The following is a 14,037-nucleotide window of genomic DNA, read 5'->3' on the forward strand; positions in this document are numbered from 1 at the left end:
TGGCTTCCTGGCATCACCAACCAACTGATGAAATGAATGAGTTAGCTACAGTCGAGCCAGTAATAGTTGTCCTTTCAACTGCTAAAACTAAAAAGGAAAAGCTCACTGCCTTAAAGTTTTACATGGTGATAATTGCTAATGAAAAGAAAAAAGGAGATAAAAGATTGGAATTTACCAACTTAGTACCAGAAACAAAATGTAACCAGTGAACAAAACTCAACCTTAGTCTGTGTTCATGTTCTGCCATGTGTGTGACCTACCGTTGTTCCTGTCCCTGAGGTGGTCTGTGTCGCGGACGGTGTTGATGGAGAGGTTGTTGATGACACTGCCGGGGGTCACATAAGGGTCAGTCTCAGGGTCAATGTTGGGGTAACCTTTCCAAGGCTCCCCGGGCCGGAACTCTACAGACACAAATACACACACACACAGCAATTAGCAATTTTCAATGCAAACACCTTTCTTCTATTTGTGTTTTTATATGTGAACGCTGGTGTACCTGGGGGCCAGGTGACAGTGTTTCCATGGGGCGGGGGGGAGTTGGCACGGGGCGGCCAGCCATCGCCCACCGAGCCCATTGATTGGCCGGGAGGACTCAGGGGAGATGGGCCAGGAGACAGGAAGTCATAGAAGGGAGAGTCCTCCAGACGCAGCCCAGACGACATAGCACCTGTGGGACGAACGCACACAGCTGTAAAGATACAATCACATAAACTAAAACCAATTGGTTTGATTATACTACTGTATGCAAGGATCCAACAAGTTTACACCACCATGCCATCACAATAACTCAACAATTATTAAATTTCTTAAGGATCATTTTAAAAAACATATCAGCATATTTGCATCATTTATTTTTTAATCATGTAAGGCTGGCAACTAGGTTTCAATGGCCACAAAGTATATATAGTGGGGTCCAATAGTCTGAGACCACATTGAAAATATCTAATATCCAATTCTCAGGAGAAGAAACAAGACCAAATGCTTGGGGATGGGGTAAGAAATATTTACTGATGAATCCAAGTTTGGCATTTATGGAAGTAACAGAAGGGTGTATGTAAGGAGACAAACAGGAGGATGATACTGCAGTGTATCAAACTAACGGTGAAACATGGTGATGGGAATATTCAAGTCTGGGGGTGTTTTGCCTACTCTGGAGTTGACACAGGGATACAGAGACATGCTCTACCCTCTGGTTTGCATCTTTGTGGAGAGGGATTCATACTGCAGCAGGATAATGACCCCAAATGCACCTCAAAGCTTTGCAAAAAATACTGAAGACCAAGAAGTCCTGACAGTCATGGACTTTCCTCCACAGTCACCTGACCTCAACCCCATTGAACATTTATGGTTTCAGTTGAAGACTGAGAAAACAAAGTATTCTGTGACATCACAAGAAGCTCTTTGGAACATTGTCAAATCATGCTGGGATAACATGGGTCATCAGGTTTTGCACAAACGTGTGGAGTCCATGCCAGTTCGAGTGCATACTGTCTTTAAAGCAAAAGGGGGACATACTAAATACTAAGATATTCTGAAATTCATTTACATTTTTCAAAGATTCAACTTTTCACTCAAATTGTTAAGCTGATATGATCATTTGAAATGAAATGAATTAGTATTACATTCGAGAAAACTGCAAAATTATATTTATATAAATTATATTTTCTAAATCTATCAGCTGTTTTCACATATATAACAAACGTTTCTTTAAAATAAAAATGGGCCCTTTCTGTTTCTAGCTTGATGCTACAAGCATGTACTGTCACAAAAACAAACAGGTTCTTCTGTACCAGGTTTGCTGTTCTGCTCCAGAGGGTCAGTAGCCCAAAGTTTCTTCAGTCTGGACTGGGGTGGCTCTTTGTAGTTCACAGCTCCACCACCACTACCACCACCAACACCCATGTCCAGGGATACATTCAGGTTAGAGTTCAAGCCTGATGGGAAGGATGGAGGAATAGAGGAAATAGCAGAGAGAGAAAAAAAATGTCAGTCACTCACTTAGTGACATAACAAAATAATTTACATCATTCAAATACATTGTATAATAAATATTTTACATTCCCTTGAATGAGAAAGTCTAAAGTTTTAATTGGTACTGTACATGTAAGTGAGATGATAGTTAGATAACATACTTAAAGGGAAGTTGCTGAAGGATCCAAGAGCGGCAGCATCCTTCTGCATGTCAGGGGTATTGTGGGACATGTAGTTATCCATGTACGGTTTGAGGGGTGGGGGCTGCTTCAGCAGGGAGGGGTCCAGGTGTCGTGGCGGCTGCATCATTGATGGAGACGAACCAATAGGACGTGTCTAAGGACAGGAGATGAAACAACTGATGAGGCAACCCCAAAGACACTAAACACACTAAAGTATCCTGGAATAAAAACTCTTAAATTGCGGTTAAAATGACGCAGGATTCAGGGACAAACACACACCTGTTCAGTCTGTCGTCCCACAGGCATGGCTCTCTGGCTCTGAGCCTTCTGCTGTTGCTGCTGCTGCTGTTGCTGCTGCTGGAGGAGAAGACGCTGTGGACAGAGAAAGGTAAAAGTGGGGGAAAAAAGTAAATAAAAGCTGATCTGCCTCTTTTCAGTTCACAGAAATAAGCACTTGTCAGTTAGTTAGGTACTATAAATGTGGATCTTGGAATACTCCGATACAGTTTCAAGTGTCTCATCTTTGTTGCTTACAAACTGCACCAATTAACATCAGCATCTCAGTGCAACACAGCACTGAATATAAAACTAAAACCATGCTATATTTTGACACCAGAAATTTTTATTTCATTTTTTTCCATCCCTGTATGTATGTGTGTGTGTTCAAGTGTTTCCATCAATCTACCTGTAACTGGCTGATCTGGTTGAGCTGTGACAGCTGGTTGAGTTGGGAGAGTTGGTTGAGCACAGCCACCTGCTGAGGGCCAAACAGAGGGTTCAGGCCTCCGTTACCTCCTGGGTACTTCAACAGGGATGGAGGGACCTGAACACAGACAAGATTTTGGTTTTAGTTGCCATTATGACATTCAAGTTTTTTTTTTATTTTATGTTAAACACAAATAAAACAAGAGCAGGAGAGAGTGAAAGGGGATGGCAAAACTAATAACATATTTAGTATGTTTGGTTGAAGACTTCTGCTGGAAAATGCAGTTTCTCTCTTACATCTTCTTCAGCAGGTGTCTCACCATTATCTAGAAATTGTTTTACATTGTAAAATTGTCAATGTCAATAATTACATAACGAATTGATGACTAAACAAACTAATGTTTGCCAGAGGTTCTTACATTACATTTGATTGACATCACTGATTGCAAATAAAATAACCCAAATGATCAACTAATGAGATGATTCTTTTACTGTTTTTGTCCTCTGGATCATCCCTCTTTTCCTAACAGACATGGCATTTTCCTACCTTTTCTCAAGCACTAACAACATTTAAAATTATGAGATGAAATCTTTTTGGTCTAAAACATAATGAGCAGTAGAGCAATGGCAGCTGTGTTGCAGCCCAGTTAAAGAAATATCAATGAAATGAAAACAAGAAATGTTTTTTGTGTATGTGTGTTACCTGAGAGGGCAGGATGGGCGGAGGCACTTGGTTACGAAGGTTGGGTTGGGGGGGGACCTGGGACTGGGGGCCGCCACGGCCCTGTGCTACACTGCTGCCACCCAACATAGGGTTTACATTCTAAGCAAGGAAGACACAAACACACACACACACACACACACACACACACACACACACACACATTGTTGTAATGGTCAAACAACTGTCAAGAAACAACTTTTTGTCATTCAATGTAACGTAACACAAGACAAACAACCAATCCTAAACCATCTGTTAATGACTTTGTGACCACAGGCTGTTAAGTGAAGTCGTTAGTGAGTACAATCACAAATTAAATTCCAGATAATTGTGGGAAATGACATCTCAACAGCTTTTTGATGAGTAACCTGCTGGAGTTCCATCTATATAAAATGCAGGCAAAACACTGATTCAGTTCATCTCCATTTCTTTACATTAAGTGATAGATATTAGTATCCCAAGAGTATTTGGCAGAACATAAGACACATAGGCTCAGGACCAAGAGAAAACATCCTCTTCATCCTTCAGCACTCACCTGCCGAGCAGCCCCAGGACTAGAGTGGGCAGGAGATGGCCCAGAGTCGAGACAAGGGATAGGCTGAGCAGAATTGGAAGGGGAAAAGCTCACGCTTTGATTGGAGGAGAGTCCATCAGAAGCTGGACTATCGTAAGTAGAGGGGGAAACAGACAGCTGCAGAAGCAAGGCCAGGTGCACAGCAGATGGACGGCAAGCATAGAGGGACAGGAAGCACATCATCAGGCAGAGAGGGAAGGAGAAAAGGAAGAAGAGTTAATTTTGGAAAAAGGGAGTAGGAGGAGAGAGAAATGTGGAGACAGAAAGATAGAGTGAACAGTGAAGGAAAGCGTGAAAGAGGAGAGCAAGCAGCTTTAGGCGCAGAAGGAAAAGCAGCAAAGCCAAACAAACCCACGGCAGCTTTCTACAGAACTATGAAAGGGAATGAATCATTACTGTGCTAAAGCCTAATTACAAATCATTTGCAAAACCGTCAATTGCCATTATAAACAATTAACAGGGATTAAAGCAAGAAACAATTTGTGAGCCTGAAAAGTTTTCCAGGAGGAAATATGTACAATGTACTGAATTAAGTATTATATTAATTTCAAACTGCTTTATGCCTGAAATCAGGCATGGTGCCTGAAAACTTCAAACCCTGAATTAAGCATGTTAGTGATCATCTTTCATTTGTTTTTGTTGCTCATAAGTAACAAAGCATAACTGATAATTCGTAAAGGTGAGATGAGATACAAGGTCATGCAAACAGAAAGTATCAAATGAAACATCCCTTTCAATAGCCTACACATCAAATGCAGTGTGTTAAAACAACCACTGTGGGGCGCAACAGGGCTGAGAGCAGCAGACAATCGGCAGCTTACAGACAACATGTCTGCAGAGACTCTCACTCTCTAGACCTACCTCATGATCACCACAATGGCAGAAAGACTGACCAAACCTCTATCCACTAATGATTTTACCCCCACCGCTACAAGACCCAGCTAACAGCAGTGTTTCTGCATACCTTGTCATAGTAAGGGCTGCGATCCATGGCAGACTCCTTGTGGAGCTGGTGTCGAGACCCGGGATTCTTCCCAATTACTCCATTGAAGTCTCCCATACCGCCCATGTCCATACGCTTGTCCTGCACCATCCCTCCTCCTGTTTTCATGGAGTCGTCAGGAGAGTCTCGCTGAAAGGGGACAAGACAAGAAAATGGGATTATAGAAACAGTAAAGCATAAATATTGCACACAATCATCAAAAATCATAAGTCGGCTGCAACAATAGCTTTAGTGCTACGATAACATGGTTTGTTTTTGTTTCCAACACATTTTTCATAAAGGTTTTGTAGACAACAGAACAACACAGTCATTTAGAGATGACTAACGCACAATGGGAATCAGTACTTACAGAGAAGTTCATGCTGTTGAACTGGTTGATGAAGGGTTTCATCCAGGGTTCATCCTGTTTGTTGACTGGTTTGTTCATCTGAAACACAGCAGATACATTTATTTATAATATACAATATACTGTAGACACTTGAAGCATTAGCAGGGTTGCCTTTTTAACCATTTAAATTTCAAGCATTCCTTTATTTTGTACTGAGACTTCTGCTGTTTCTGTCAGGAACTCACATGGTTAAGAAAAGAACAAACTTTACATTAAACTGCTTTTCTTTAATGTCAGCAAGTGTTTGGTTAAAGCAGGGGTCAATGTTTTCATTTTTTGTGATGAACAAATGTGCAAAGCTAAGGTGACAGACCTTGTTGGAGCCTTTATGCTTGTAGTTCCAGGTGTTTTGGTCATGGGACCTGTTGTCCTGTTGGCTGTTGCTCCACATGCCAATCTCCACCTCCTCTTCCTGGTCCCAGCTATTGCTCATGGACACCTCCTCACCACACCACGTCTCCATGGGCTTGGGACCTGGAGCTACTGAGGAGGGAGGGAAAGGAAGAAACTGAATATCAGCGAGTGATTGTATACAATTCAGTTGTTCATTTTCCTACAGGAAAATTCTCTCTCCTGCTACTCTTCGCAGAAAGGTCAGAGTTCACTGTCAGGACTGCAGATAATTTTAACATCATAATTCTCTTCAGAACGAGATTTTTGAGGAATATTCAATTTCATGTGTGCACCTACCAGACTTATGCTGGCCGCCCCATCCAGTCTCTCTGCTATCCCTGGCGTGTTCATCCCAACTGGAGCTGGTGTCCATGGGCTTCCCCCATGCAGACGTCCCGTTGTCCACTGTCACGGGCGGAGCAGAGCTGGGCTCCCTCCATGTTGAGGACTCCTTCTGCTGGGGGTAAGGTTCACCCCAACCTAGAGGAAAAGAGAGGAAAGTAACATTAGAATGAGGACATACATTCAGAGGTTAAGTCTTGAACCGATAGCTTAAACTAAACATTAACAGTATTTGCTTACTTCTTTTTAAATTGTCTTTTATTATTGAGGCCAAAGGCAGGTATCAGAAGTCTAATTTTTGCTGGCAGAACACACCTAAACCTTGTTTAGTTCGACACTGCAACCTGTGCACAGCTGAATATTCATATAGTAATACATAACGTATGAGTAATGAAGCCACATTTATCAAGGTATTTGTTTGTTTTCATGCCAGCATCACAGCTCTCCCCATTCAGAGTTGCCATATCAGGCTTGTCTAGCCACTCAAGAGTTGTAAGGTGAGTGGCTTCAAGTGGAAAAGGTGACAAAGTAGAGGCATTAAATCACTCTTGGAACCAGACTTACATTTTAATATTTACACTACAATGCTGCTGCAAGTTCATTGTTTTTTTTCCTCTGCTGGAATCAGAGAACACAGCTTGAGGAGAGAGCCATGTTCATGTCCCTGGGGAACCCTGCGTCAACTTGCTTATGTAAGTGTTGTTTACTTTAACTCTTGTGGGTGTATAGATGTGTGTGCGGGTCTCTATACACTTTCAAATGTGATGTGTGTGTGTATGTATGAGGTCAAAAGGCTCCTGTTACAGCTGACCACCCTGACCCGCTACTTTCTCCCTCCACAGGAGGCGTTTGGGGAGATGCCAGGGATACCTCCCTGTAAAAATAGGACAGATCATGGGGTGGCCTCGGGCTCCAGTGTCCCTCATGTGACAGGGCATGCACGAACATAAGCGCATGCACATACAAACACAAAGAAACATGCACACACAGCTAAAACAGACAGACACACAGAGGTAGACATATATACACAGATTGTTATATACATGCATACACTGAAGCAGATCCATTAACTGTAAACTCCAAAAATCACACAATCAGTGTCCAAAATTGGGGACTGGTAGATGAAAAAGATCCACCAGCCAAGCATATTTAAATAATAAATTGCCTTTTTGTGTCGCATATACATTTGTTTCAGTACATTTCATTGACATAACAAGGTAATATGTTGAATACTGTGACAAGCAGCAGACCAGCAGCAAGTGACAGTTAAACGGAAAGCTGCAATGTAGAGTAGCGGATGTCCCGTACAGTGAACAGTGCTGTAAAACTAGGGGCGCTTGAGACGGTCTGGGTAGCAGGGTGGCTCAGTGGTTAGCACTGTTGCCTCACAGCAAAAAGGTCCTGGGTTCAAAGCCCGGCCATCCAAGGTCCTTTCTGTGTGGAGTTTTCATGTTCTCCCTGTGTTTGTGTGGGTTTCCGCTGAGTGCTCCAGTTTCCTCCAACCATCAAAGACATGTATGTTTGGGTTAATACTCTTGTCAAGGTACTGGCAAAAGAACTGGAGTTGGTCCCTGGGTGCTGCACTGCCACTGCTCCTAGTGTGTGTGTGTGTGTGTGTGTGTGTGTGTGTGTGTGTGTGTGTGTGTGTAGAGGATGGGTCAAATGCAGAAGATCAATTTCCCCACAGGGATCAATAAAGTACTTCTTCTTCATCTCAAGCAGTCCTACAGTTTCGCAGCACTGTTTAGACGCGTGTAAAAAACACATTTGGTGCGCATTTCTACACTGTATAGGGACAAACACAAGTAATTTCTTGTGAGGCTATCGTGTCAGGTATTTTATTACATTACTATTTTGGTACAAACATTTACCCGCCAGTGTGACGGATAGCATTCTAAGACTTACTCGCCAAACGGAAAATCCACCTGCATTTGGCACTTGGCGGCTGCTAATTTCGGACGCTGTATGCAACTGCACGGATAAATATACACACACAACAACTGACAATCTATAACCCTAGCCAGCATCTATTGTTATGTTTCCCTGTCTATGTAGGTGCATCAGTGATCGAAGAATAAAGAGGGAACGAGACACAAGTGTCTGCGTGTGCATATGACTGTGTTTGACAATTTGTAGATTTTAGTTGCCAGCACAACAGACTGAAAAATAAAGGATTCCTAAGAAAGAACATCTGAATATACAAGAGTGAGTCTATTTTTCAATTTTGTGTCCAAGTATACCTCTATTGTTATATAATTTTCTCTTAATTTGCCATGTTGCTGTTTTCAGTGTTCGCAAAAATCTACAACCGGATTTTTTTCTCATTAAGTAGCTGCCTACTTCGCCCCACCCTTCCTATCCATCCACTTTGCAGCTCCCCTTAGCTCACTAGTGAGCAGCCTTGAATAACCCTAATAAACCCTCCCTCTAGTCCCCCTCTCAGCCTACTTCTACAGAATAGCTTCCTTACACGTTTTAGTTTTCCCATTCCTATTACTCAGTCACCAGACCTTGTCCTTTACCCTCTCATGGTCTCTCTATTTCTCTGAAACCTAACAAAAGCCTGTGTTTCTACAGCAAGCAGAATTGGCGAGTGAGAGAGAAAGGGAGGAGAAAAAAAGGCAAGTGAGAGACGAGAAAAATCGATGCTCTTAGCATTCCAAAGGGATGACTCAACCAGCTTTACAAAAAGCCCTCAACATAGACAACACCGTAGGGAGATGAAGGAGAATGGCTGTACGTGTTTGTTTTTTCTCCATGCTTCTGTGCAAATTGTATATGCTTTTGTATGCATTTGTGAGTGCATCCAAACTTGTTGTGTTTTCACCGTCTAAGTCGAAATCCTTTGAAGTCCTTATTTCAAAAAAGAGTGAGTTGGAGGGTCTTGCACCTTCTTATCCATTCCTAAGGCTTACACACTGCACTAGAAGGCTTGCTTTAACATGCTCATACCATTGTAGGAACTGACTCGTATCCTTGTAACTTTTTACATTTTTATATGCATTTTAATATTCTCTCATAACTAAAAAGAATGTGGGTGAACCCATGTTTATCTGAAAGGTAATGCAATCCACAGTCACAGCATGCATAAGAATTCACTGAAACACTGTCATTCAAGAGAGCAGGGCTTTCCATAAGGATATGGAGTAGCCAGCTAGTGGGGTACAGGGGCTTGCATCACTGTACAGTTAATCAAGACATGCCGCAATGATGGTTAATGTATTGTTTTACTAGAAACATGAATGCACTTTTATTCAATGACAGTAAACAAGGTTATTTTAAGGGGAAACATGTTTTTAGTCCCATGTCTTCTCTAGCCTATGTATTGGTTTTCAATTAAATTATTTTGATATCATGTGAATCTACTGAATCAACTAAACTTCTAGTCCGTCTCCATTATAAACTACTGCAGGAAGTCCCATTATATCATATTTTGTTTTTAAAAAATTATTTAGGGCATCTGACATTAGTTTGTATAATTGGTCAATGGAAAAAATACAAAAGCATTGTAAAAGTGAAGAAGGAGTAAGAGGGACTAAGTGAGTAAGTGTATTAGTATCATCATTATTCACATATATGCATGTGTTAGGTGTTTGTGCACATGCCCCATTTTTTCTGTCCATCTATTTGTTTTTTCACAGGCAAAACTGTAAGAAAGATCGTGTGAATGTTGAAATTGGACAGTTTAAATTTAGTGCATTTATTGGTTGTTTAGACTATGTTTAACATGTACAGTAGGGTCCACTTTCAATGTGAGAGTGGTCTAAAACTTTTGGACCCCACTGTATATTTATTGTATTTTCGTAATAAAAAGGCGATAATTAGTAACTACAGTCAATTAACCTGACTTCATCTAGCCTCTGCCTGCTGTCACCAACATATGGGTGCATGAATTGTGTGTGGACGTAAATGCATGCATACATATTCCAACTTACCAGAAGCACAGCTTTTGTCCTGGGCAACAGGCTGCATGGGCTGTGGAGGATGCATCGAGTTGTGTGCTGGGTGGGACTGGTGCTGAGAGGATGGGCCTGGGCCCATTGCCTCCTGGTCTGATTGGCCAGTCCTGTTCCACATGTTGACTGATCCGCCACTGTATTTACCTAGGAGGAAAGTTAATTAGATGGTGAGTCATCAGCTGAAAATGAAAAGCCTCAAATTTCCTATGATTCTGGTCAGTCCCTCGCACAGCTCTTTTTGAAGAAATGTAAGTAGATTGAGCAATTTTACCAGGGTCTCCCCAAGCTGCAGTTCCATCGTCGATCTCCATCCTACGACGGATGGACTCTGGAGAAGGCTCTTCCCACCCAGTCGCCACTTCCTCCTTCTGACCTCCTGTAGGAATGGGGCCTCCCAGCCAGCCTGGTGGAATAATAAAAGTGGTTCATCAATTTTATGTCTTTCCACTAATAAGTCTTGTAGTTCAGCTAGAATTCACATTTGGTGCCCTATAGTGTTCCTTACTAAACATAACTAAACAAATAGGCATGAAATTAGTGAGGACTTGCTCATAAACAAAGGGAAATGATTGTCCCAGTCATTGGTTCTGATGAATAATACTTATAACTACCTGTGGGCTTGTTAGGGCCTTGATTGCCTCTGGACATGTTGGATTCAGGACCTTTTCCCCACTCATTGGAGGCATTGCAGGTCTTCGGATTCGGCTCACCCCAGTTCTGGGCTCCGTGGTTGTTCGTGGTTGGCTCACCCCAGCCCTGGCTCTTACTCTGATTGGGTTTGTGGACTGAGTCGCCCCAGTTGGAGCCTGGGTTTGGAGTGCTCTGGTCTGGAGTATTTGATCCTCCGCTCCCTACCCAGGTGTTACTGCTGCTGGTGTTGGTTCGGCTTGGGTCACTCCAACATCCAGAGCCAGATCGGTCGCTGTCGCTGTCCCAGCCCACTGAGCCTGCACCTTTTTGGGGTTCCCCCCAGTGGTTGTTGGCCCTGGCTCTGGCACTATCTCCACTGCTACCCCAGCCTTCAGTTCCATTTCCACCACTGGAACCCCAGCCCTGCTGTGGTTTGGGCGCATTAGTCCAGGTATTGGATCTGGAAAAAAAAGGTGTTTAGTAAAGTATAAAATGAACAATAGAAATATATTATATTCAATGCAAACAACATTTCTGCATCTCTATAATCAGTATTTCTATAATACTCAGACAGAAATTACCTGTCATCTTTGTTTATGTTGTTGCTCCAAGTGTTACTGTTGTTGTTGTTCCCCTTGTAGCTGGATCCATCATCCCAGCCACTCTGCCCACCTCCTCCACTTGCTGGGACTTTGCTGTCCCACCCAGAGGTTGACCTCTGCTCTCCCCAGCCAGAGCCTCCTGTATCTGGGCCTGAGCTACCTGGCCCACCCCCCCAACCTGCAAATACATGAAAGAGAGATCAATTATTTTGCTGGGTTCTGCAATACCAATTTTTCCTCTAATTTTCAATGTTTCTGTCGATGTCCCTAAAACGCATTCAGATGAGCCAAGCTTCATACAGATTACACACATACCTCCAGAGGTCTGGGAAGGAGCTGCCGGTGTTGCTGTGCCCCACCCGGAGCCTCCACTGCTATGCTTTCTTTCATCTCCCCTGGGACCCTGGTGCTGATTGTTAGGAGAATTGACATCCCAGGCGGTGTTCTGCCGTATGGGTGTCTGTCCCCATCCAGTGTTGGACAGAACCCTTGGGTCCAAATCGGCCCGGCTCAGACCCGTTACTATTGTTGGAGCAAGGGTACCTTTTCTGCGGTTTACCCCTTTTGGCTGGCTGCTGTCTCTGTCTGAGCTGGATCGGCCTCCGGAGCTCTCGCCGCTTCCCTCACTTCCTCCAGAGCGACCCCATCCTCCAGTCACACTGCCTAAGCTATGGCTTCCTCCTCCTCCTCCCCCTCCGCCTCCCATGCCCATGGCGTCATCCTCCAGGCTCTTCCAGCCATTGTTGGCAGCACTTCCTTTATGACTTCCAGCATCTGTATGGTTGTTACCAGGAATTGTTGATCCCCATTCTCCATTTGACATCTTGTTGTTAGATGTTGAAGAGGATGATGAGGAAGAGGAAGAAGAAGACGCGCTGCTTCCCCAGGGGCGAGGTATCCCTACTGGAGGGCCCATTGTAGTTTGGTTCCCAGTTCCTGGTGTTTGGCCTGCAGAGGCTGGGATTTGATTCGAGCCAACACCCCAGGACAAGTTGCTCTGAGGCTGGTTTGGGTTATTGGCGGGCCCCTGGTCCCAGCGTGGAGCCCCAGTGTTATTGTGGTTATTATTACTCTTGTAAGCAGCAGTAGAAGAGATTTGGGGGTTCCCAGCCTGCATTAAGGCAGGGTTTTGGGGGTTCACAGTGTCTGCATTTGGGGGACAATTGTCTCCAGGGTAGGTAGTTGTGCCCCAAGGCGTACCGAAGGCCCCAGGACCCCCCAGCTCTCCTTGGGGGTGCTGGGGGGCTGATGAGGGGTTTCCATTGGCCAGCGGACCCCCATTCCCTCCTCCAATGGAACCCCAGGAACAATCCCCGCTGAGTTGGGGTGAGGCGGTAGAGTTTGGTGGACTAGAGGTCATTGTGGCGTTAGTAGTAGTAGTAGTAGTATTCATCATTATAGTGTTATTTGGTCCATTGGATTCAGTGTTAAGGTTGGTAGGCTGCAGGCCACCATTTCCACTGTTGCTGCTTCCTAACACCTTGCTGCTTGCTGTACCATTATTCACCTCAGTGTCTTCCATCATACTGCTGTTGTCTGGAGCTGCCATGCCACCCCAGCCCAGCAAGGGGCCCTGTTGGGGAGCTATACCCAGTTTGGAACTCATCCCCTGAGCCTGTGGAGGCCGTTGGCCTTGGGACACTGGGCTTGGGGTTGGATTCTGTGGCCAGGCACCGTGGTTGGCATTTGGGTTTAAAGTGTTTTGGGTTAACCCTCCATTGATGCAGGGGGCGCTTCCGCCGGTGGTGATCATGTTGCTGCCTGACTGGGTACCCCATACACCACTATTGACAAGCTTGTTGTTGTGGTTACCCATGTTATTGCTGCCAATACTGCTGGACCCAGCGACGGAGAAGTGGGAGGGCCCGGTGATGTTATTATTTCCATTATTTGCACCACTGATGATTCCCATTCCTCCGCCAATAACCTGACGACTGTTGCCGTTGCTGTCTCCGTTCACTGAAACGCCGACCATCATGGCAGAAGTCACCATAGGAGAGGAGGGAGAAGAAGTCGTAGAAGACACAGAGGAAGAAGCATTTGCTGACATCATCATCACTGTTGTCACAGCAACAGCGGCGAGGTTTTTCTCTGAGCCGATCGAGGAGCTAGAGTCTGCGTCCATGCATTCTGATGCCAACTCAGGGTCTGATCCTGACCCACAGCCAGAGGAGGAAGAAGACGAGGAGCAAGAGAATGAAGAGGAGGAGGGGGGCCAGACGGAAGAGTTAGTTGAAGAAGGGTTGTTGGGTTTGTCGGTGCTTCCGTCCACTAGGACTTTTCCCCAGTTACTGTTGCTGTCACTGCTGCAGGGAGAGCCAGAGGACCAGGGAGAAGGTTCATACTGCGAGTCTAAGCCAGGATGCTCCAGACCTGGAAAGAGGAAGGGTGGACATGGCAGAGGATAAAGGTTATATTAGAGATTTTAAAAAATTGAATTTCTTTTGTAGCTCAAAAACAAAATCTGAGTAAATTTAGTAAAGCATTAACAGAAGATACTGATTTATCATTGTCAAAAAATTATGTCAGTAAGATGTACTATATTAAACAAAATGAAATGATAAAAC

The 14,037-nt window shown here is 44.1% G+C and overlaps 1 protein-coding gene across 3 annotated transcripts in view; it reads right to left on the bottom strand.

Moving 5' to 3' along the window:
- Positions 1-14,037, bottom strand: part of LOC121883876 (trinucleotide repeat-containing gene 6A protein-like) — a 39,843-nt gene that overhangs the window by 4,677 nt on the left and 21,129 nt on the right. For 2 of the 3 annotated variants that reach the window (XM_042392340.1, XM_042392342.1), the window contains 16 exons: positions 11,786-13,843; positions 11,450-11,648; positions 10,850-11,328; positions 10,510-10,641; positions 10,215-10,382; positions 6,235-6,417; positions 5,858-6,027; positions 5,506-5,583; positions 5,118-5,285; positions 3,562-3,681; positions 2,839-2,976; positions 2,433-2,525; positions 2,133-2,307; positions 1,791-1,934; positions 497-667; positions 261-401 (listed from right to left, as the gene is read on the bottom strand). In XM_042392340.1, coding sequence (XP_042248274.1) covers positions 261-401; positions 497-667; positions 1,791-1,934; positions 2,133-2,307; positions 2,433-2,525; positions 2,839-2,976; positions 3,562-3,681; positions 5,118-5,285; positions 5,506-5,583; positions 5,858-6,027; positions 6,235-6,417; positions 10,215-10,382; positions 10,510-10,641; positions 10,850-11,328; positions 11,450-11,648; positions 11,786-13,843 — 4,617 coding nt within the window. The remainder of the gene's footprint in view (positions 1-260; positions 402-496; positions 668-1,790; positions 1,935-2,132; positions 2,308-2,432; positions 2,526-2,838; positions 2,977-3,561; positions 3,682-5,117; positions 5,286-5,505; positions 5,584-5,857; positions 6,028-6,234; positions 6,418-10,214; positions 10,383-10,509; positions 10,642-10,849; positions 11,329-11,449; positions 11,649-11,785; positions 13,844-14,037) is intronic. The other variant, XM_042392341.1, reaches the window with a different exon arrangement.

The sequence above is a fragment of the Thunnus maccoyii genome, chromosome 18, assembly GCF_910596095.1.
Source record: "Thunnus maccoyii chromosome 18, fThuMac1.1, whole genome shotgun sequence".
Taxonomy (NCBI): domain Eukaryota; kingdom Metazoa; phylum Chordata; class Actinopteri; order Scombriformes; family Scombridae; genus Thunnus; species Thunnus maccoyii.